At 32.5% G+C, this 25,972-nt stretch overlaps 1 protein-coding gene across 5 annotated transcripts; it reads right to left on the bottom strand.

Annotated features, from left to right (window-relative positions):
- Positions 1-12,459: 12,459 nt before the first annotated feature.
- Positions 12,460-25,197, bottom strand: LOC139498793 (cAMP-responsive element-binding protein-like 2). Of its 5 annotated transcripts, none has more exons than XM_071287349.1 (4): positions 23,315-23,437; positions 20,842-21,057; positions 16,347-17,033; positions 12,460-14,873 (listed from the first exon to the last, which is right to left on the bottom strand). In XM_071287349.1, the coding sequence occupies exons 1-3, from the start codon at positions 23,372-23,374 to the stop codon at positions 16,359-16,361; spliced, it is 951 nt and encodes a 316-aa protein (XP_071143450.1). In that variant the 5' UTR covers positions 23,375-23,437; the 3' UTR covers positions 12,460-14,873; positions 16,347-16,358. The 5 variants fall into 5 exon arrangements, with proteins under 5 accessions (XP_071143450.1, XP_071143452.1, XP_071143453.1 ...); XM_071287351.1 differs by lacking the exon at positions 23,315-23,437 and adding an exon at positions 22,893-22,961; XM_071287352.1 differs by lacking the exons at positions 16,347-17,033; positions 23,315-23,437 and adding an exon at positions 22,893-22,957.
- Positions 25,198-25,972: the final 775 nt, after the last annotated feature.

Raw genomic sequence — 25,972 nt, 5'->3', positions numbered from 1 at the left:
GAAGGATATCATGTTTACTGGAAGTGGTGAGTCCTAGTAAAAATAGCAAACAGAAAGTAGAAAAATATTGTTTTGACTTCAGGTTTACGTTACTTTTTATTCTTCGCGGCAAGACCCACTTTTTTTCTCGATTACATACATGATATGAACATGAATTTTTTTTCTATGTAGCATTTTTTATTTTTCTATTTTCAAAGATCAGCTGGTTTGCATGTAAGCCATAATGGAGCAGTCAATTACAAGACTGCAACCTAAAAGTTTATAATCTCAGATAGCCAGATGTAAACAATGTCAATGTAAAATTTTACAAAAATATACGAACCGCATTCAAACTAATAAAAAGTTACGCTCATAGCATCTTTATAAACATAATGTTATTAGTATTTTTTATTTCAAAACTATTTATTTTAAAACTATTTAAATGCAATTTTTTTTCCCTCCAAGACATGCGCATTGTTTCGTTTTCACATAGCATCCGGATATTAAATTTCGAATCTCGACAATATTCTGAGGCCTGAACATTATGGTTCAGGCAGAAATAAGTATTACTAATTATATGTCATTATCACATTCAAGTAAATAATATATATTTGAGTTACCCCTCTTTATATAGAACAGGTGACAAGACTGATAGTTGCATGAAAGGTGTCTGTTATGATTTATTTGATAATGAATGTCTTTGGGCTCTGTGATTAGGGGCGGAAAAAATGTAAATAGAGTATTAAACTGTTGAAAAGAGTATGGCAAAATATATGTCAGCTGGCCGGACTGCCTTGATCCGCAAGTTGTACGTTTACTTATAAATATATTAAGTATATAATGCATGTTACAGAAAATCAAGATTGTTCTGTCCTAAAGTTATTCAAGTTTGGTATGAATAGTATCTCAATCATGTCATATTTTTCAAAGTGGAACTATTGAGGAAAGTAGAAATACCTAGTTTCTTATAGTCGAAATTTCAACATCTAATTAGTCGAATTTTTAACTTAAAAAAGTCATATTTTCGAGTTTTAAAAAGTTTAAATTTTGATTGACCAGATCGTCTGATGGTCTCATTTTCACTTTTGTGGTTTTTTTTTTTAATTCTTATTAATATACTCAATGGCATCTATTGTATGATCTGTTATACAATTCAACGCATCACACAAGATTACATTCTTAAAAGCGTTTCCTCAAAATAAAATCTACAACACATTTATTTTTGCACAAAATGTCCTATGCAAGATGTGATGGTAAAAAAACAAATGTCTTCATCTGCAGCCTTGTCTGAACAAAATATTGTTCAACAGTTAGGCCTGCAAGTCACAGTCATGTAACAAAGTCGATCCAGATCTGCAGACATAACAAACATGTCTTGTTGACTATATTTTCATAATATTTTTTTCTATCGCTAGGGCATCAGTTATACCATCTGTCGGTTAGCCATTACGAATCGCCCCTGATTCTAATACTGATATGATCGCTCATGTCAAATTCGATGTTTAAGTCTAACAATGAGACGGGAGAAATCGTTTCAGCTGTTTCTTTAATTTCTTGTTCTGGGGAATATATTAATGGAATCCAATCAGAAAAGTTTGGATTGCTTATAAAAAGCCGAACAATCATCAATATCTGAATGTGTAATAAAGTAATCTGGCTTCTTTTATCTTTTTATTTTTGACAAATATCTGAAGGAATTCCGACTCTATACGATTTGCATGCAAAGATGAGTCAAAAAGTAAAATTCTTTAATGTACGCCTAGCCGATAACACTCTAAGGCCAATAATATATTTACCGTATCTGCTACAAAATGAAATTTAATTTTGGCGGGCAGACACTTGTTTTCAAATTTCAGTCTTAGGCCACACCAATTTAATTTCTTGTTCTACGGATTTTTGGACTCCAAAATTTGGGGCGAGCAAGCGCTTTGAAAATTTTAATAAAAAAATATTTTATTTGCAAATTTTAGAGGCGAAGCTTGAAAAGTAAAGGCGAGCGATTATAATTTTTTTTTGTAAACATTAAATAGTAGGTTTTGACAATATTAAAGCTTGATTTATCACTTGTACTTTGACATTTCTTTATTTTCTGAAGTATTTTTTCCCTTTTCACCAAGAAATAACTAAATCTGGTCTATGTATGTGTGACTGACAATGAGACAATTCTCCTTCCAAGTCATAATCAGTTTGGGGACAACCCCTTAATGTTATAAATATCCCTTTTACATGTTTTATGAGGGATCAATATAAGTAATATATATTTGTTTGTACAAAAGGCTCATATTTTCTCAAAGAACTATATATCTATCTGGTATTAAATGGTCAAAAAATGTCCAAGAATTTTGTAATATTCCTGGACTTTAACCATGTTAACTCATTTTCTTTAACAGTTTAATATTATTCAAAATAAGTGGACCCTCTTTTAGAAAAAGTTTTTTAAAATATGATGTAACTCTCCTCTTTTTGAGTACAAAATTCTAAGTTTTCAAAGGTTTTGTATAGCAGAACTATACAAATCCTTGGTATTTCTATTTTCTTTTCTACATCAGTAAAATGACCCCTTGCCTGAGGGAGGGTTGTTCTCAACCTGATAATAACTAACACAGGTCAACGTACGGCCTTTTACACAGGGCTTTGATACAGACCAAACAGCAGGCTATAAAGGACCCCAAAATTATTAGCGTACACAATTCGAACAGGAAAACCAACGATCTAATTTATATATCATGTATATCCAAACGGGAAAATACCAATGAACAACATCAACAAACGATAACTGCTGAATGACAGGCCCCTCAATCAATCAGGACAGGCGCATAAACATGCAGCGGCTATGGATAGTTTTGTTTCGCCAGCATACAATATAATTGCAGTTGAAGGCAAATCCTTCAGAATTCTTTGTACTTTATTCTAACAACGAACATTTTTTGATAGGGAATATAAGTAAGGGGGAAAGTAACCAATTTGTTGTTCTTTACATATTTCCGCTGTTTAAATTTATTTCGAAGCACTCCCGCTTTGGATAAATAGTTTTCATGCTGAAACAAATATTCTCACAGATATTTACAAAGTGTGGTGGGGTGCTTTTATGTTTAAAATCGTTATATACAGGTTAGACTGTGATTTAAAAACAAATGTTGATATCTTTTTATAATATTTACAAAAAAAAACGGTGCGGGAAATGGACATGATTACATTTCCGGATGCGGGAAGCGGGAATATAAAAAAAATAAAAAAATTCTGTTTTGAAAAAAATAGGTGCGGGCGGGTCCGTCGAACAAGGAATCAAATTGGTGTGGCCTTACCTGTATATAATAATTTTAATACACAAGCAACCCACCATGCACACTGTTAGTATCGGTTTAAATATTTGATTTTACTATTAAATCCATATATCCCAGGTGGGAGTGCTACTTTATATATATATCGGAGGAAAATACCTGTACAAACAGAACATATTGTACGTAAATTTCAGAGCCGCACGTCGTTGAGGACATTCGATCCGAACTAATTATATTAATGAATTTTAACCCCAATTACCCCCAAAAGATCTTGAAATGAACAACATAATACACTACACTAGTATAAAACAATATTCGTGGATTTAATGTGAAAGAAGAAAACGTGCCTCTATTCATTTAGTAATATATATTCTACTAACTAATGCATCATGCACACTGAGATTTCAAAGACGCACACAAATCAATATTGTAACAGCGCGGCACCCTTAAAATGACGTCAGTGTAGGCATCGAAATGAGCTTTTTTTCATTACATACATGTAATTTTCAAAGCGCAAAATTATCTTTCTTAAATTATTGATTTCTTTTTGAATGATATGCAGAACATCGATTTTTATTGAACAGGATGGGCTTGAATCGGAATAACCGGCTATATATCGTAATTTTAAAAAGAAACACAATACCGTGCGCAACTTCTATAATAGTATTTCTTACTTGTTATTCCATTGGTACAGTTGTATAATCAGGTTGTGAAAAAGTTCATAAATTTTGAGTTTAGTTGTTGGTTGTCGTTAATAGTCGATTCTTTTCACAATTATTTTTCGTGTGTGTATAGGTATTTATATTTATTGTGTTGCGATGACGATGACCTTTTCAATCCATTGATAGCTAATAACGTGATTTGGGTACACATAGATTTGTCGTTCGTTTTTAGATAAACAACTGTTCATATTAATATTCACTTTCAGTCGTTGAGTTAACGAAAAACTTCGTTGGACATTTTTCTTATTTCAGCTTGATATGCAGCCACAGAGTAAAATGAAAGAGCCATGGCCAATTTGCCGGCGATTTGTTTCATTCGATTAGATAGGTAAATCATGCTTTAAATAGCCCGATAGATGTTAATTATAGTACATGATAATACGTCACGTCATCTATTTTCATACAGGTATTCCTACATAAACAAGGCCAAGACTATTGATTTTTAATATTGATTTTATTTTATTATTAACATCCTTTATGCAAGGTGCCATACCACGTAACATGCCAAGGAGCCAAATAACACGGAACAAATTCAAATCTTGATTGTCTCATTCTAAATATATGTATATCTGTACTTTTCCTGGTCTTGTAAGGTTTTATCGTCTATAAGATAAGATACTACATGTTTATATTTTAACCCGAGAACATCTTTAATACCGTCAGTAAGTCATAGATCACCCTGTGTTACTGACACATGTTATATTGCCTTTTCTGTCATTTTAACAAATCGGACCTTCGTTGTGATACAGGTGCAACAGCTTCTTGTTGTTTTACCTACAATCACGATTTGTAGTGTAATTGATTGTTCTGTTGTGTTGTTTTATTTTCTGATGACTGAAGTACCGGTGTAGGGACGGTGGTAAACATTTCAGAACTAGTATCTAAACAGTTTGTGAATTGGCGACAAAGTTGTTGTTGACTGCATTTGTTACATATGATACCATGTTCAAAAAAGGTTTCGAAAAATAGTTTGTGTTGTTTTGAAACTTGTATACAATGGCCTTATTTTAAGTTATGTGTATATAACCCCCGCAACATGTAGTTTTCATTGCTATAGAATTAATTCTCGTGTTATTGGTTATCAGTTTGACGGCAGTTGGTCCTTGGATATATGTAATAAATGTAACCACATTAATAGAGAGTAAGTCTTTGATCAAGAGTATGGATAGTCTAGGAATGCACACAATAAGCAATACATTAGTTTTTTTCTTTGATACATGTAAAATGATAAACTAGTAAACTATATAGTCAAAATGAACCAGAATGACTCTATGAACTAAGCAAACATCCGAAAAAATATGATAGAAACATTAAAATTTAATATAACAATACAAAAAATGCAAATATTCTGAGCGAGATTCGAACCCTTTCTTTAAAACCATCATTTATTAGTGGCTCTGTGCTCTACTAATGGAGCTACGGCGATGCTTATACATATCTCTCTTATTAAGAATCTATATCGGTACAATTTATCGATGTTACAATTTTTTCTTTAAAAAGTTGTTTTTTATGTAATAAGGACACTCTAAACCAATTTCATTTTTAAGTGAACAAGTTGTATGAATAACAACAGTCATAAAAAGTATAACTTTTTTATGGTTTGAAATGTCCTTCTTAGGGGATTCCATGTTTTTCTCACCTAAAAACACCTGAAAATCCGCATATTGGACTTTCATCCTTTTTTAGGGTCAAATTAACTTTTGATCACACATGTCATAATATATGTAAATCGAGATATTGATCAAAAAGCATTTTTATTTTTTGTTTTTATAGTAAATTTTATTCTTTCGGCACTTTTTGAAATTGGCCCTTCTGTGAAAAAAATCATCGATAAATTGGCCATACCTCAAAATTTGTTAAAGAAACGACTTCAACGCCACAAAAAAACCGACACATGTCGTTGTTCCTGCTGAGTTTCAGGAAAATCAGAGAATAAGAAATAAGAGGACTATGCATGAGAGTTAAAACAATTTTTCATAAATGTAACGTTGGACATTCTTTTTTTTTCATAGCTTTGCTGTTTTAATCCTCAAATATACTAGATATCACTTAGTATATTATGATCAAGAGCTGTAAAAACATATATTGACTTTGTTTTATAGTGGTTCGTGTTTGCTAACATTTTTATAATGTTTTGCAGAGGAAATTTCGAAAATTTTGTTTTTAATCCTAGGGGTTGTAAGAACAGAGTGAGTAGCATGGCCACAAACATATATATTCGAATATGTTTGCGACTAAATACGAAAGTAAGAGTTGTTGAATTTGATTGTCAATTGCTTTTCCTAAAAAAAAAACGGTCTACACAAACTGTGAGAGCACTATGAGAGCACGTGCAAGCAAAAGGTATTGTGCAAGGGACAATGTTTTGAATATTGTCAATTTATAAAACAAACAGTTTTTGTTTTTAGTTTTTATTTTCAATTTATAAAACAAACATATTTGTTTTTCGTTCATTTTTTTGTATAAATAAGGCCGTTAGTTTTCTCGTTTGAATTGTTTTACATTGTCTTATCGGGGCCTTTTATAGCTGACTATGCGGTATGGGCTTTGCTCATTGTTAAAGGCCGTACGGTGACATATAATTATTAATGTCTGTGTCATTTTGGTCTCTTGTGGACAATAGTCTCATTGGCAATCATACCACATCTTCTATTTTTATAGCACCAATTTTTTCTGCTACAGATGCGCATTTATTGTCTCTTCAGTGACGCTCGAGGCCAAACTAGAGCTATTGCCTACTCGAGCATATCGTGTATCGTTTCTTATTATTTGTCAATTAATGTTAAAGAATTCCAGTACTATTTGCCAGCTTGATTTGATGACAGCAAATTTGTAGCAGGATCTGATATCCCTTCCGGGGAACCTGAGATCTCACCCAGTGTTTGGTGGGATTCGTATTGCTTAGTCTTTAGTTTTTCTATGTTGTGTCTTGTGTTCTATTGTTTGTCTATTGATCGTAATTTTCTCTTTTTTTAGCCGAAGCGTTGTCAGTTTATTTTTGACTGATGAGTTTCTATGTCCCTTTGATATCATTTTCCTCTTTTGGCTTTTGTATCTAAAATCAAAACTTTATTTTTTCTCAAAATATCACAGTTATTTCTCACTTTAATAATCGTGTATTGACTAAAATCTACCACTGTTTATGGAAACACTCAGAAAATGCACAGATGCTTATTTTTGACATAATACATGTTTCTGACACAAAACAAATGCCAAGGTCTTACAAACCAATTGGTCAGTACTGTGCAATTAAAGATGTCTTCTTGAAACTTTTCAAAAATTTGAACGTTGAAAAATTAAAAAAAATAAAATTAAACCCATTAAAAGAATTGAAACCCCGAAACTTTTTGACCCCCCCCCCCTTTAAAAATAACCCCAACACTCGATCCCAGCCTTTCCTTTGTAGTATGTAACCTTGTAGTACAATTTCAGAGAGATCCATACACTTAAACACAAGTTATTGTCTGGAATCTAGAAAAATGCTTGTTGTTGGCCCTTTTATGGCGCCTTATTCCTGTATGAATTGGACAACAACCCCCAAACTCTATCACAGCCTTACTTTGTGGTACAATGTCAGAGAGATCCATTCACTTACACACAAGTTATAGTCCAGAAACTAAAAAACTACTTGTGTTGGCCCCTATTGGGCCCTTAACTCATAAACTGTTGACACCGTAGAATCCAAAATGAATCCATACCTTTTACTTTTGGTATTAAACATTGTGGTACAATATCAGAGCATTGAAATACTTATACAGAAGTTATTATCCTGAAAGTAAAAAATAAATGCTTGTTTTGGGGCTCTTTATTCCTAAATCGGTGGGACCATCATCCCCAAAATCAATCCCAACCTTCCTTTTGTGGTATTGAACCTTCTCATTAGATTTCAAAGAGATCTATTTACGGTCAACTAAAGTTATTGTCCGGAAACCAAATGGGTCTTCGGATGACACAGACAAAGACGACGACGCAGACGACGACATTATACCATTATACGATCCCCCAAAAAATTGCGGTCGTATAAAAAACTGGACGATTTAGGAATTTTATATTTCCTTAATTTTGTTTTTATAATCGTTACATACGATATCTAAATTTTTGGTCTCAATACTGGTAAATGTGACAACGGATTAGCTTTCATATAACATGAAATGAATTGAAATTGTCATGTCCCTTTAACATGCCTTTTAAAGAGACCTTATATCTGGTTAAATATTTCAGTTGGACTTAAAGAAATACGTATTTAAACAACCTCCTCCCGAAATATTTGTGCTTATTCATCCTGCTTGGTAGTAGTACGAAGTTTGAGACGCTTCTGCTGAATGATCCATTATAGTTTCGGAAGTTTGTTTTGTCACATTAATCAAAACACATTTTTTTTAAGGAAAAGTCCCAAATATAAATTCCGTTAAGAGTATCCAATCCTATATATATGGTGATTCAATGAGATCAACCACACATGAATATCTATGATGCCAAACAATCATACTTTGTATGTCAATATCATATTGTCAGGCAAAATGCCTTCCCCTTTCAAGTATATGTACCTTAAATTCAAATTGCTGTTTAAATTAACCGCCATTCATCACGGTCTGTCTAAATTGTAGAGCCTATCTATTGCATATTAATTAGTTGTTAACTTGTCCAGCATACGTATGAAATAATGTTCATTAGACGTTAAGCAAGCAATACTGAATCAACAAATCATCTGTCGTGCACAACACTATTATACAACACGGCGAGCAATATCTTAGGGCAGCTTATTCACACAGTAACGTTAAGCAAGAAACATGACACGATACACAAACTTATTATTCTGATACCAAGCCAACCTGTCTCTGCTCTTCTCTGAAAAGCATACAGCAAATAGTTTTACCAAATTGTAAGACTTATAATATTATTCGAAGCCAGTGTTCCAAACCAAATCCCCCCATAGTCTTTGCTCATACTCCTTAATGAGGCCCCTCATGGGGGGGTCCTAGTAATCACATAATCACCATTTTTTTGCCAATATAATCACATAATCATTAAATATTTGCTTATCTTTAGTAATCAAATAATCATAAACTAAAAATACAGTCCTAGGTAATCAAATAATCATGAAATATTTGGCTTAATAATCAAATAATCATTAAAAAAACGGCCAAGTAATCACATAATCAAAAAACCCATGAGGGCCCTCCTTAATGTCGCTTGCTAAGCGGAGAAGCAGGAAATATCAGTTTTTATGTCGTTGGAATGAACCGGTCGTAGTTGGACCTCACGATCTCCTGCACTCAAGACAAACAAGCTACCACGAAACCACCAAGGATGTTCGCTATATCCAGGACAATCAGCTGTTTGATTACCTTTATTGCCTATGTTATATTCAAGAGAGCAGTTCGTTTTTTATAACTTAAAACTTTCTGTAATGAGTCAATTCGAATAACGTCAGTTCCCTGTAATGCCCATTCTAGTTCAGTCGGTTGTGTGGTCTCCTCGACCGGACTGAAAACTTTATTTATTACATATTGCAGTTTTCTGTTCAGCATTCGGCATTTTGAGGAAGAGTAACGACTTGAGTAGGGAAGGGTTACTGTTAAGATAGCACATTATGAATCCAACTAAATATAATCAGGGTAAAACTACATGGTTGATTTTAATGTCCTGAATATTTATAAAATTTTGCAGCTTGACAAAAACATACCTCGACCAATCGTTTTTCCAGATAACATAATTCTCTGTAACCTTCAGTTTATTAAACCGGACTATCACTTGTGCTTGTAACTTTTAACCAGGTGCTCCGCAGGTCGCAGCTTTATATGACAACAGAAGTAGAACCCTGAACAGTTGGGGCAAGTATGGACACTACATTCAAGTTTGATACAGCTTTGAATTTGGATTGTGATAACATTTTTGACATAATATAAGTTTTTGACACAAAACAAATGTAAAGATCTTTCAAATCTATTTCGCAATATTGTGAAATTAAAAGATTTTTTTCAAACTTTAAAAATTTGGAATTTGGGAAATTTGGATTTTTTTTAATGGAAAACTACCACCACCCTACTTTTTGCAATTAATCCAAAACCTGACATTTTTTTATACATAATTGTCAAGTAGTGCAAGGGAGGAAAATCCCAACATGCACCAAATTGTATTTTAAGTATTTTTGAATTACCTCCCTTACACTGCTTTTAAATTGTCTTAATTGTCCATTGACCAGAAAAGCCTAGTTTTCCCCTTTTTTGCCCCTAATTCCAAAACATTTTGAGCCATAACCCCCAAAGTCAACACTAACCATCCCTTCATGGTATTGAAACTTGTGGTATAATTTCAGATAGATTCATGCACCTAAACACAAGTTATTGTTTGAAAACTACAAAAATGCTTATTTTGTGCCCCCTTTTTGGCCCCTTATTCCTAAACTTTTGGGACCTAAACCCCCAAAATCAATCCCAATCTTCCTTTCGTGGTATTGAAGCTTCTAGTTTAAATTTATAGAGATACATTCGTTAAAACTAAAGTTGAAAAAAAAACGCTGCACAGAGACACAAGTGATCAGTATGCTGGAGTTTCTTATTGACAACATATTTGTTGAATTTGGAGACTTGGTATTCAAGAGATTGCAGCTGCTACTCAAAATTTGCGAAACGTCAACAGTGTCTGTGCAAAAATTTGATGAGCAAAGAACGTCTTGTCCTTTTTCTGAAAAAGTTCATCGGAAGATACCAAGACCATGTTGATAAATATTCAACTTTACAAATAATACACGTCGATGGTCTTGATGTCATAGGTACTAACGTTGTTTATCATCTTAATTACGTGGTAGAGTGTTCTTTGTTTTTTTGTAAATTGTCAACTTTAATGTTTCACTATTTTTGGTAATATTAATTTGACGGGGCTCGGTACTTATAAATCCCTTCATTGTGTTATTGTGCTATCGAGAAATTTTTTATATTCTTGTATTTCGGTTTTTATAATGTGCTTCAACCTTTTTTTTTCTTTGATGACATATTTTTGTTTTGTTTTATGGGGATTTAGATTAAAACACAATGTTGAATGCTGTACCTCTCTTTTTGACATTTTGAAACCATTTTGTGTACGTGTCTGTTTTGTTCACACATTGTTGTCAATAAAATGGAATTTTATACGACTGCCTTACAAGTGAGAGTTGACTGTCCCTCTGATATTTTTCGTCCCTCGTTTAGCTAGCTATAAAACCAGCTTTCATGCACCATTTTCTACTCAAGAACGCCTTTACCAAGTCAGGAATAAAGCAGTTAATACTCGGTCGTTTGATGTATTTTGAGCTTTTGATTTTGCCATTTGATTATCGACTTTCCATTTTGAATTTTCCTCGGAGTTCCGTATTTTCTGTTATTTTACTTTTTGTGACTGTATATCATTTCTATTCTTCGTTCATTTGTTTGTACATTAATCAAAGCATATATGTTTCTCGTTTGAGTTGTTTAACATTTATCTTTTCGTTTTGTTCTATATAGCCGACTATAAGGTATTTTGTTTATCATTGAAGGCCATACGGTAACTAACAGTTATTACTTTCTGTTCATGTGTTATTTGGCCTCTGGTGGAAAGTTGTGTGTTGTGTACTTTTATTTGTCTTTTTAATTTTTAGCCATGACGTTGTCAGTTTATTTTCGATCTATGAGTTTGACTGTCCCTTTGGTATATTTCACCCCTCTTCTGTCTCATTGCCAATCATACCTCGTCTTCTTATTTTTAGTTACGTATGAATGAAAGAAGTACACTCTAATATGCTACATCTAGTTGCTAGGCAACAGCTTGGGGAGGGGTGCATAAGTTGGCTAAAAACAGCAAGTTCATCTTTACAACTTTATTGCTTAATGATAACAAATTAAATATACAATTCATTTGGCAAAATATTAACAAGTCAAAATAAATTAAGTACTATATACAAACTGACATAATTAATTTATGGTGAACATTTATATAAATAAAACTTAAAATAATACTTAACTCTGCACATAAAATGTTCGATGTATGTTAGCTTCCATTTGCAAACAATATGTCTACCACATAAAATTCGAACACATGTTGTTAGTTTCAAATCATTCTAAATATAGGATGAATTAGAAAATTTACATTCTTACAAGAAAAACATTTTAGAGCTTTTTTCCTAATGCTTGTAGACAAGACTTTGATTGGATTGCTTGCTTTGTTTGTAAAACTGTTTGCTCAAGCATTGTAATTAAGATTTGCATCTGCCATCAATACAGATAGGCATAGTTTAACCTTTATATACTTATATTTTAACTTGATCTCATCCCAAATACAATTGTAAATATACAAACAAAGCAAGCAAGCTAACCAAAGTCTTACCCTACATGCATTAGGAAATTAGCTTTAAAAGATTTGATAACCTCTAGATTTTTCTTTCAACATTGTGGTCGTCAATACTTTTTTTTTAAATATCATTGTAGTGTATTAGATACCTATTACAATATACATGTTAATTTTTGAATTTTATAAATTAATAATACAAATATACGCAATACTTAAGGGTGAAGAGTGTCAATTTATACAATAAACTGATTGGTAGGGATGAGCCGCTGGAATAGGCATACGAAAAGGTAGAAAATAAAAAAAAACCATAGTGGTTTGAATCTTGGGAATATGAATTTAATCAGACGTCGATTTTTTCCAGATACGGATGCAACCATAGTCGTTAATGCGTACGCACTTTTTCAAATATATTTATGTCTATGAAATCGTGTTATCATGATAGCTATAGGCATATTTTTTGTCAATCTTTTTGAGAGGGTACTAGTATTTCAAATATATGAAAAGGATGGGATACTTGCTTTTGCAGCTGCTCATCCCTGCCACAAAAAGATTGAAGTGTTTCCATCAAATCTTAAAACGTGATGGCAGCAACTATCTCTGGATTACTTTTGGTACAAATACAGCTTTTTCCGTAAAATTTTAATTATATTTTAAATTTTCATATTTACAAATAAAAAAAAATGGATAAGTCTTATTTTACAAGTCGGACAAAGAATGATAACTCAGATTTTACGCCGAAATAAATTAACAAGTCAATCTCCTCTTTGTTCACTACTATTTCAATTTGCAATGTACATACAGAATGACATGAGTGTTCAATTTAAAACTGAATAATTCAAAAGTATTTTACTCTTGTGGGAATGATAAAAAAATTAAAAGAATATATTCAACTCAAAACTTTCCTTGTTCTGAAGAAGGAAAATATCTTTAACCCTAACAGAGTAAATAGAAACACAGCCTGACTTAAAACAAAAGAAAAAAAAAACCCAACGACAAATAAGTAAGTTATTGAAAGTCCACATTTACAGTACAAAACCTTAACTCATCAGTTTATAGATGACAATTGTAATATGACAAACAAGTTCGTATAATAACTCCAAATCTGTCCATAGTAACTTTTGACCATGTTTTTGTACACTTCATAGATTTTACCCGATTTTCGATTTAACGAAAAAAAGCGATTCACGAAAAAAAGAAAGAAAAAAAAGGCTGAGTGTTGCTTGTAAAAAAATAATTGACATAAATATTAATCACTTTTTAACACTTAAGCGCAATTTTGGCTCGCTGTATATATGTATACTATTAATGTTTTTCTCTCTGGAAAAATGGATTTCAATTTAATATCAATGGCTAAAGTGAAACATTCCACCAACACCTGTTTCCTGGCTTGGGACAGGCACAAAATATGTGGCGGGGTTAGATTAATTCCCTCCCCTCTACAACAGGCAAATGACAGAGGAATAATTTAAAGAAGTATCAACATTTCATCATCAGCTCCTGGTTCCAAATTTCAGATGTTTAAAAAATAAAATGAACTTTTCCCTGACAACATTAATACAGCGGCTGTCGTTTTATTTTGTTCCATTTTCAATCATTATTTACTGCATCAATTTGAAAGTATTTTCATAGCATCCCCCCTCCCCTTTTAAGCATGTAAATCTCGAATTCATTGGGTACAGAAAAAAAAAAAACACGGTAATAAAATTGAAAAATTACTCTTGTTAATGTTTCAGAACTTTGAATGCTAGTGTTTCGAAGATTCTGTACAAGATAGAAAATTACATGAAATAAATCAGAATACCCCCCCCCCCCCCCCCCCAAAAAAAAGTATAATAAAGCACAAGCAATAAAATTCAATACATTAAATTTTTCTTACAAGATATTCTTCTCCTTTTTCTAAATTCATTCCAACAGTTTGGCAAATGCTCAATCCTTGATGTTTTATAATCTATTTATCACGTGTTTGATAAAAAATATCATGAATATTATATGTTATAATATATTTTACATAACAAGACGTATATACAGTGATGTACATTTTGAAAGACATATTTACATAACAATGTCATGTAAATTTGTTTCCATGAATTCGAAAACAAATGCTGTGATTGTCGAATAAAAGATTAAGATCGAAGAAAAAAAAAGAATTTTTCATCATGTAGGTCACGTATTGCATACATGTATCACAAAGTCTAAAAGTTCAACTGGTCAAAGCATAACTATTTGTTGTGTTTTTTTTCTCTGATAAATATTCATATATAATAGTACTGGTTATAAATATTCATATAGTTTAGTACTGATGAATATTCATATGTTTCAGTACTGCTGATGAATATTCATATATTTAAGTACTGGATACTGAACTCGCTGTATTGAAACCAGTTTAGACCAGAGCTTCCCAGTCAATATTCATTTCATTGATAATAAAATATGATTAATAATCCATAGGCTCTGTTTTAATGTCCGTTTTCAAACAAGTATCAAATGTGTCCGTCTGCTCGTCATCTTCGACTATCGCTTGCAATTTTTCAAACATAATCTCCGATATTGTCCCAGAATCAACTTCGGCACAAATTTTTCTGTGCTGAAAAAAAGAAGAGAAATTATGTAATCACAGCATTTTTATAGTACGAGGTTCCACTTGTGACGCCTGTAGAAAAAAAAACACCTTTAGTTTTAAAATTTCCTGTAAAAAATGTAAAACAATTAGTTTTTCCCAGTTAACATATATGTACCAATGAATTAAACTGTGTTTTGAAGATGCTATACACTACAATCTGCTTCCAAAAAAAAAAAATAAACATACATTTATCATTATCCTGGATCCGCATCTTATAGAAATTTTTTTGAGATTCTAATTTTATTTTTTTAAGTGTCTCCATAACTCACGAAACTGGCCGTGCAGTAATACATAACAAAAGATATTCACGAAGTGTCACTGTAAAGAAAGTAATGTGAAGACAAAATTTTTGATAAAAAAAGTTTTCCTTACAAGATCTTCACAAAGTGTCACTGTAAAGAACGTAATGTGAAAACAAAATTCCAAAATTTTTGATAAAAAAAAAAATTTCTTACAAGATATTCACAAAGTGTCACTGTAAACAAAGTAATGTTAAGACAAAATTCCAAAATTTTTGATAAAAAAAGTTTTCCTTACAAGATATTCACAAAGTGTCACTGTAAAGAACGTAATGTTAAGACGAAATTCCAAAATTTTTGATGAAAAAGTTTTCCAAGTATGGTAATTTGGATACCCATTATATTGCAATTTGAATATCTAGGTAAACTATGTCATCAATACATATTACATGATATTGAATGGATATAGGATCTAAAGAATGGTCAAAGGCAGCGATCAAACTTGAAAGATGAAGTTATATATATATAGAATAATAGGTAGTTTCGTTTTTGATACTGACTATATCATGTGGAATATCTAGACGAGCCCGTTATCAAAAACGAAACTACCTATTATTCTGTTTATCGGTAATTATGACGTCACACAATGTATTGCCTAATATTTTCAGTGATACAGCCAGTACGTTGATACTCGAAAATATTAGGCAGTAAAATCAAAGGGAAAATATACTAATTACCGATAAACATGTATATCAAGTGAGGCCATTAAAGGATTTTGATTGCATCTATCTTTACCGCCCACCCCCAATCTTTTTTGGGAATGGTAACTGGTCAAACAAACGAATATATATAAGTAGGTGTAAAAAAAACCAATTTTCTAAATAAAATAGATTTTTATTTCAACATTTCAATTTTTAATTCAATTGTGATCTACATGCATTATTTCAAATTATTCTATTCAAGAAATATGTATAAATATAGAACAAATATACTTATACTATAGTAATTATAAGTTCAAATTCAAATGTTTATTGCACTTAAGCCATGTAAATTTTAAACAATAATTATGTTTGTGACAAAGTAAAATTACAGATAGTTTACATAAAATCTAATGTTGTCCTGCCCTTTAACAAAATATCAACAGCAAGTTTTATATCAGACAGTTTTTTTTACTTTCATCAAACTTATCAAAATTTACTTATGTCAAAAGTTATAGCTGATAAGCGTTCTCCATGATGGATGCGTCAGTTCTCTGCTCACCCCCAACACACACACTCTGCGCATGACCATAAGGATAGTCATTCAGCCCTGAATTCGTTACTTCTGCGTCTTCTATTTTCCTGAGAGAATCAAAGCTTTGTATTAAATCCACATTTGGCAAATTTCCAAAAGAAAAACTGGTTGAAGGTAATGTAAGTGCACTAAACCAGTTTTCAGAAAGTAAATCCGTTTGAGGTCCGTACGTCTGCAAACTAGAAATGGTGTCCCTTGGATGCAACAAATCTAATCCCGTTTGGCAATATCTTGAATGTTCTTCTTTATCTACATTCATAGTATGTAATCCACTGTGGCTATGACTAGAACTAATAACCTTTTGGATTTCAAAATTACTTGCCTTTTGTTTCGATGATCTTCGAGTATTGTATACGTTATTAAAACTCGTAGCTAGACTATTGCTGTGCAGTCCAAGAGCAGACGATCCTTTGAAATTTGAAACGAAAGTTTTCATTGGTTGCTTCAACACAGATGATCCTGTTAACTGTCCAAGCGCTGGGGTTGTCTCTAATCTTTGGTTTGCATCAGGTATTTTATTGTCTGACGCAAGGCTTGTTATAAGACCTGTTGGCAGAATGCCGTTGTCTATTTCTTTGCACCACTTGTAAAACTATTTTTAAATAAAGTAAAACAGTTATTCAACTTTTATATGTGAACCTTAACTTATAATTTTTTCATAAGGAAATATCGTCCTTCATATGCATAAAATATTTGCTACTGGACGTTAAGTCCCTTCACATGCAAAAATATTTGCTACTGGACATTCCTTCACATGCATGAAATATTTGCTACTGGACCTTAACCCACAAACCATCAATCAAAGAAATCAAAAGCGCCCGATGTTTTCATTGGTGTCATTTTGTGTTCTTCGAGGCAATCAAAGGCAAGAACCAGATAAGTACTGGTCGTAGGGGACTTTCATCCACCATTTAACCACAGAAAAAAAAATGTTTTTCACGATATATATAAAATTTTTGGATAAAATCGTCAAACATTTGTCTCGCCTCGCTCTGCCTCTTGTCTCTGCTCTATATTTCAACTCGACCGTGGCTCCGCTCTATATCCACCTCGCGGATTTGATCCTCGCCATATCTTTAATTTTCGTGAATTATGCTCCCATTAAAAAAAATCCTGCATCCCCCTCGAGTTCATTTGAAAACCAGATGCTCCGCAGGGCGCAGCTTTATACGACCGCAGTGGTTGAACCCTGAACGGTTGGGGCAAGTATGGACACAACATTCAAGTTGGATTCAGCTCTGAATTTGGATTGTGATTAAATAGTTGACACAGCATAGGTTTCGGACACAGAATGAATGTGGTCTAATGAACTTAAAAATATTTTTTTTGCCTTTTGAGCAATTCACTATGCTGTTGAATATTAATCCTCTCAAAAAAATGTTTGAAGAAATTTTCTTTTTATTTATGAAATCTGAAATGAGAAAAAATTAACCCCCCCCCTTTTTTCACATCCCCCTTTCCCTTTTTCCAAAACTGATCTCAATTCAAATTTCTAATGGAGTTTGCAACAATAACTACTCATTTAAATACATCATAAAATATTAAAATGTAACAAAAGGTGCTTGTTATCACTGAATGGTAAAGATTGTTTTAATTTATCAGTTGGTAGTAAAAGTGAATATACATTGTATATTGTATAAAACAATGATTTAAGTTGATTCAACTACTATTCTGGACAAAGAAAGATAACTCCAATCAATTGAAAATTTCTTGCTATTGTGCAATACTGTGCAATTGAAAATTTCTTGCTATTGCACAATACTGTGCAATTGAAGATTTCTTGTTATTGCTGAATACTGTGCAATTGAAAATTTCTTGCTATTGCACAATACTTAATATAATAATTTTGGATCCGGATTTGAACCAACTTGAAAACTGGGCCCATAATCAAAAATATAAGTACATGTTTAGATTCAGCATATTAAAAAAGCCCAAGAATTCAATTTTTGTTAAAATCAAACTTAGTTTAATTTTGGACCCTTTGGACTTTAATGTAGACCAATTTGAAAAAATGGACTAAAAATTAAGAATCTACATACACAGTAAGATTTGGCATATCAACGAACCCCAATTATTCAATTTTTGATGAAAACAAACAAAGATTAATTTTGGACCCCGATTGGGACCAACTTGAAAAATGGGCCAATAATCAAAAATCTAAGTACATTTTAAGATTCAGCATATCAAAGAACCCCAAGGATTCAATTTTTGTCAAAATCAAACTAAGTTTAATTTTGGACCCTTTGAACCTTAATGTAGATCAATATGAAAACGGGACCAAAAATTAAGAATCTACATACACAGTTAGATTCGGCATATCAAAGAACCCCAATTATTCAATTTTTGATGAAATCAAACAAAGTTCAATTTTGGACCCTTTGGACCCCTTATTCCTAAACTGTTGGGACCAAAACTCCCAAAATCAAACCCAACCTTCCTTTAGTGGTCATAAACTTTGTGTTTAAATTTCATAGATTTCTATTTACTTGTACTAAAGTTATGGTGCGAAAACCAAGAATAATGCTTACTTGGGCCCCTTTTTGGCCCCTAATTCCTAAACTGTTCAGACCTCAACTCCCAAAATCAATCCCACCTTCATTTTGTGGTCATAAACCTTGTGTTTAAATTTCATAGATTTCTATTCACTTTTACTAAAGTTAGAGTGCGAAAACTAAAAGTATTCGGACGACGAAGACGACGACGCAGACGACGACGCCAACGTGATAGCAATATACGACGAAAAATTAAAACTTTTGCGGTCGTATAAAAATGGGTATTCAACGTGGAACTGAATTTGTTATCTTCACCTTCACCGAAAGATTTAGAAAATGTATTGTTATATACAATCCCATGTAATTAATTTGATGAAAAAGATAATAATACAAAAATCGTAACTTTTGATTTCCCTTGCTTCTGTCAGTGTTAATATGACACGTTGACTGCTAAAAATTAAGTCCTTTTGGTTCTCACAGGCACTTGTTTCTATCCATAGGGAGGTCGACTATAGTAATACGTGTTTTTATCTCTGAGTATGTACGGATCCAGGGGGTGCCCTATTTTGTTAGAAAATTTGGATTGATTATATAGAGAATCACTAAAACATGACTGGAAGGCCCCGCTTAGATTAGTCAGTGCCCCCCTTTTTATAAAAAGTTCTTGATCCGCCATCCATGGTGAGGTCGACTATCCATATACTAATATTCTGTTAAATAGGGATAATCGACCTTCCCATGGATATATAGAGAAACACGTGCCTATGGCACGTCATATTTTTCTTCAGATGATATTTCTTCAATCTTCTGTCCACGTTTCAAATGTTGCATGAAGATTTAACAAAAGTATTCAATACTACATTGCATATAAATATATGTTAACCGCTAAAAGCTTAGTATGTAATCTATTTGTAAAATACGGAAAATTCATATTTTATTTCGATATTACTTTTTTTCTCCTATTAGTTCAACAGAAAAAAAGTACCTTAACAAAAATGCATGCTTCTTTCGAATGCAGATCTTAAATGAACGGTGACCCCATATTTTTTTATTCTATTTTTCCATTTACTATAGGATAAATCAATTTTTTTGAAATATAGGATTTCGCTTCTTTTTTTTTGTATAAATAAACTTTATCAACAGTCTATATCAAAATATTGGATAATCAGAAAAAGAAATCTTACACCATGCCACAAATTTGAATAATTAGAACAAAAAGTCAAATGCCAAGAATTAGAATAACCAGAAGAAACCAGTCAAATATCAAGAATTCAAATAACCAGAATAAAACGCGCAGTCTAGAGTAACCAATATATAAATTTACACAAGTTCATATGTACCAAGAAATCACCTATAAACCTGCAGACGTTACATAACAAGTTCAGATATATGTAGAACATATAAACGTACAATGAGCCATCATAATTTTCTTAACATACCGTGAAAATTTTATTATTCAATCGAAATGCAAACTCCCACGTCGCAACACGAACAACGGAAAATGGATCATCACATTATTTCGATTCCGGATAAATGGTTTAGTCGAGACTAGAATGTAGTTTTGAAAGATTTTTTCCTAGTTTTCATTTCTAACTCAGTTATCAAGTAAATTATTCAGGGAGCAACCAAGTTTCTTAAAAAAAAAGGGGGATATGGTATTGTTGTCTGCAATTTTTTTTAATAGTTTTTCGATGCTTTCACTCAATTGTTTTGTTTCAAAATTTAATAGTTCTTAGAAGTCGCTGTAATTATAAAGGTATGTGGAAAATCTGGATTCGGAATACTTGAGAAAAAAACCATATCCCCCTGAAATAACATCCCCCGCCATTTAAGTTAAATGGTTCTCTTAATGGACCTGCGCATTTTGACCTTTAACGCATTTCAAATAAAGAAATAAATATAACTTACCAATGCAAGTTCATCCCTCAACTTAAAGATTGCCTTTTCCTTACTGGTAACCAAGTCCTCCAAATACTGGTATCGTAACTTCTTTCTCGCTCTACATTCCCTTGCACTCTGCCTACTGCGTTCTAACTTGACCTTTACATCGACCTTGGCAGTTCGTCTGCCGGGACGTTTGCTGGATCTCCTTGGCGATCTATCTATGGTCATGTTATGGTTTTCCTACAATAATTTTTCAAAATCAATAAATATGTATTTTTTATTTTAAATAGCAGAACATTTTTTTCTAATTGAAGAAAATGTATACTTATCATACCTGCTATGTTCTGATTTTCGAAAGTAATTAAAATAACTAGGGTTTCATTCAGATCACTGCTGAAACGATGGTTTATTTACGATCAAACAATGAGTTATCTTAAAATAAACAAGCGACTGGTACTTTAGATTGTGATGCAAAATATTGCATAATAAGTTTTCTAAATTTTAAACTTAGGTTGTCCTAAAATAAAATTTAAAGTCCTATAATCAAGAATCCGTGTCATGTACATTGTTTTGGGAATGTTTTTTTCTTACTGTATGTTTCGTGTCATGTTTTTAACTAAGGCCGTAAGATCTTAACTAAGCAGCATTTATGTTAGTCTAACGGCCAAAACATTAATTTAATATATGTAGTACATGCATGTATTAAGTGTTTACTCTTATTGTATATTTCAGACTGAAGCGGAAAAATCTGGTACAGAAATGAATCGAACACATAAGAAAATAAATTTATGCAAATTGTCATGCTTCTTTAGAAAATATTTTAAGAAAGATCTGACAGAAATGTTTTCACCTTTTACACTAAAATATTTCCTAAATCCATAAACTGTCATAATGAATATCAATATCCACATCAATACAATTTCGTGATTGGCTATGGCACCAAGTATACAAAACACAGATGCTTAGACATCACGGGTACAACGCTGTTATAAATTAACGTAAAAATCTTTTTTTTGTGTTTTACTTTTTAGGAAAATATAACTTTAAAGTTTGAATGTATTTTCCACTAGTCCAAATAGTTTTAAATATTAAAGAATGATTATTTGAAAAAAAAAGTGCAAAACCAAAAAAAAAATGAAAAGTAAAGTAAATTGTAAGGGCCTGTGTGAAAATATAAGAATAAAGGGACAGTAAATTCAAATTCTATTATTTTATTAACTTATCAGAATTACAATGTAAGGGCACATTTAAATAATTATATCTGTATTGCAAAATTACACTCACAAGGGTCAAGCAATATAAACAAGCAATTACACATTCCAAATACAATGCAATACAATGAAATACAATACAATATAATATAACATATTTTAAGAGTTCAAATTATAAATGATGTATAAAACACAATCATGAGCTTGTCTGACATGGGTCTGCATCAGTGGCGGATCCAGAAATTTACATAAGTGGGGGCCCACTGACTGACCTAAGAGGGGGCCCGCTCCAGTCACGCTTCAATGATTCCCTATATAAGCAACCAAATTTTTTCTCAAAAAGGGGGGGGTGTCCCCTGGCCCCCTCCTAAATCCGCCTCTGTGCATGACCCCCTCAGTTCTAAAGACTGCTTAACGAAGACTTCAATATGATAAACAAGTTCAGGGATGGGGTTTAGAATGTGTTGAAAGTGAAAAAAAGTTTTAAAATATTCACGAAGAGTGTTAACCCTAAGCCGTCAAACAGCGGATCAATCCGGCTAAAACCATCTTAATAAGTTGCTGCGGCACGTTTTTAAACAATGCATCTTGGTGATATTTTTGCAGCTAGGAAATTTTATTTGAAACAGAAATTAAAATTGGGTATATTTTTTGCGGTAAGAAAATTTCATTTGTTTTTGCTAAGAATTCGTCAAAAAAGATTTTTTAATTTTAATTATCTTTTTTTATGAATTATTTAGACATAAATTTAATTAATGTGCTATCAGTTCCTCGGACAATGAAATTGCCCCTAGTATATATATACATCATATATCAGATACGTTAATGAAGGCCATTTCAAAATATTAAAAATAATATATTTACCTTTTCGCTTGGCATTGTTAATCAGCATGTGTATACATCGAACATGTGATTGTGAAATATATATAGATCAAAACAAAAACAAACAATCTGATTGGTTGATCTAAATTTAGAGACACTGGAAAAATCTCGAGTTCGAACCAGTTCATTGATCCAATATTTATCTAAAAGAATCTGCGCAAAAAGATTTTCACACCGTACAGCTAGGTAAACGACCGCCCTTAAAAATATCATAACTTGTATTAAAAAACAAACAATTAACAAAAATGTCAATCAAAACCAAAAGTTAATTATCGAATTACCTTGACGTATGGCAATGTTGTGATTGCGTAATATTGGAGAAAGTAGAACTAGAAGACTTTTGTAAGGTTGAAAAAATACAAATTATGTATTGGAAAATTATATTAAGAAGTATATATACTCACATTCAATACGCACTTTCCTGAAAATTTATCTCGACCCTTTACGGATATTGAATCACACATAAAACTGAAAATATTTTTAAAGCGACTAACGTGATCAAGTTTGTTTACATAAGATGATTGTTTTGATGTAGGCAGTAAATATAAAGTACATTTCCGATTGGTTAAAAGTTACTGCGTCATTATTCTATTTTTAACCATTTCTCTAGAAATTTCTGTTTCTCGAAAAGTTCAGGGTATGGTCATGGTCATTAGAATAATTGAAGGTTATGGTCATTAGAATAATTGAAGGTTACAAACTTTGCGCAATATAATTCAGTGGAAAAATTTCGTCACATCAAAAGGGCGAGGTTAATAAAAAGTTTGCTATTTATAATCTGTTTATATTATATATAAGATATTATATAAAAAAAAGAAAAATAAGTTTTCAATAAAAAATAACCTGCCTTTATTTTGCGTTCTCAGAGTTTGTGTTCCACCAAAAGGAATTTGTCACATTTATTCACTAACAAACCAACCATTTATCTTTTCTGATTGTTCATGTGAGGGTGGCCGTGAAAAAGGGGCACATTATGGTTAAAAAAAAACCCGGAGGGCTCAATGACTGAAAAAAATTGCAGTTTGTTCAATTTCTATATTGAAATGAACAAAAATGATAAACAGTCGAAAAATATTGTTTGCCCTAACGGGAAAAAAAATCAAGCCCCCCCCCCTCCATTATTTAAACCCACACCACAGACGAATGTTCAAATGTTCTGTGCAAAAATGTGTGGCGCTGTTTGTTTGTTGTCGACTCTAATGTGCCACACGCCACACGGTTTGTTGGCGCCGCTTTAACGCGAAAAATTGAGCCGCAACCAAAGTTATTCCATTGAAAATCAAACGTGCGCGATTAAAAGTTTTTCTTTCAAATGAAATTTTCTTTCTTCCATTTTTTTTCATAAACAACGGAAAGGTTTTGCGCAATGTTCAAAAAATGCTTTTTAATTTTAATAATACGAAAAGGCCGCCTCTTTCAACAAAGTTGTTGCGGGTCTATCGGCAACGTAAATAAACCAGAAACATATGTTTTTCTCAGTTTAGGACGTCAGTACAACTCAACCTTCGGATACCGTACATTGCAACTTTTAAAGATCTATACTCTTTTATGCTTTTGATGCAATTCATTCTTTAATAAATACAATGATTTATTATTAACTCTGGTCATTATTGCTTCTTTCTCAAGCATATCCTACTCCGCTCAATCTTTTTTGATACTGTTAAAATTCTCTAAAACTCTCTTTTAACTGTCACAGTATGTATGTGCCGATCCTAAGCGAGAAAAGATTGTGTTTAGTGACATTTTTTGAAAATTTCAAATTGCTTTCCTTTAAAAACTTATCTGAAATAATTTAAAATCTAGAGTAAGTCGCAGAAGAACAAAGTGAAATCTCAGATTTACTCTGTTTTGATCTGATTAGTACTTTTTGCATTGTAAAATCTTTGTTAATATGAATTCTTGTGCAGTTCCGGCTTTAAAAATACCAGGCATAATTCCAGTCTTTGATTTTAAAGGGAACGGGGCGATTCTTTAAATTAGGAGATAGCGGACCATATATTTCGATGAAAAATTGTCCGTAATTTTTTCTTTTAATTGATTAAGATGAGTGCACCCCGTCTGAATCACCGCATGTTAACATAAAAGCTTACAAAAATCGAGCCAGATCATAAATTGACCTCGTGATGGTTTTGACTATTCACAATGTTGCCGTGACAAATCTAACAAATTTTACTTTCAATCATGTACGGATGGATGGCTGTTTAAAGTCCAGTAGCAAATATTACATGCATATTCAGAACGATATCATATTAATACGAACCTGCGTTGAATTAGACCGACATGAGATGAAGTGCAAGCGTGACGAGAGTCACACGAGATTAAGTGCAAGCATGACAGAGTTTACAAGGTAACAGTTGACAGGAGGACGTGACTACTGGTATCACGTAACACCATATCTATAAATAGATATTTTATAAGTATAAAATCCTTATAAGTATAAAATCCAATCAATCGGATTGCTTTAAAGCATTAACCCCTTTGATACTGAAAAATAATATATTTTTTGTCAAAATTCGTCCAAAAGTATTCATCTTTCTTCGCTCACCTTTTACAGCGTTCATACCCCCTTTTCTCCCTCGGCACTGCTTATAATAGAAATAGAAAATTATTTTAAATAACCATGCATATTATGTAAAAAGAAAAAAAAAAACGGATATATTCTTTACTTAAGGATGACCGCTCATCTTGTTTCTGCATTCTGTCAGATTTACGGTATCCTCTGGTTTTATCAATGTTTTGCAATTACATAATTTTGTCCTCTAATACCCCAGTCCCACTAGGCCACTACGATCTGTGAAAAAAATGCAAATTTTGATGATCGCGATACGATCGTGTAGGTCGCAGTAAGGTCGTACCACGGTCGTGGTCATGAGGTCTTCAAGATCGTGAAGAGCGTGGCCAACTTTGAACATGTTCAAAACAATCGTGGTGCGGTCGTGGCGAAATTAGGTCGTTGTAGAAGCGTAGTGAAAGCGCACTAAGATCGTAGTAAGATCGCAAAGGCCGCTGTACAATCGTAGCGAGAGCGTAGCGAAAGTGTGATTCTATTCGGAGAGATTGAG

This window comes from Mytilus edulis, chromosome 12 (genome assembly GCF_963676685.1).
Source record: "Mytilus edulis chromosome 12, xbMytEdul2.2, whole genome shotgun sequence".
In the NCBI taxonomy this organism is placed as follows: Eukaryota; Metazoa; Mollusca; class Bivalvia; order Mytilida; family Mytilidae; genus Mytilus; species Mytilus edulis.
This window is presented reverse-complemented; position numbering and strand designations above follow the sequence as displayed.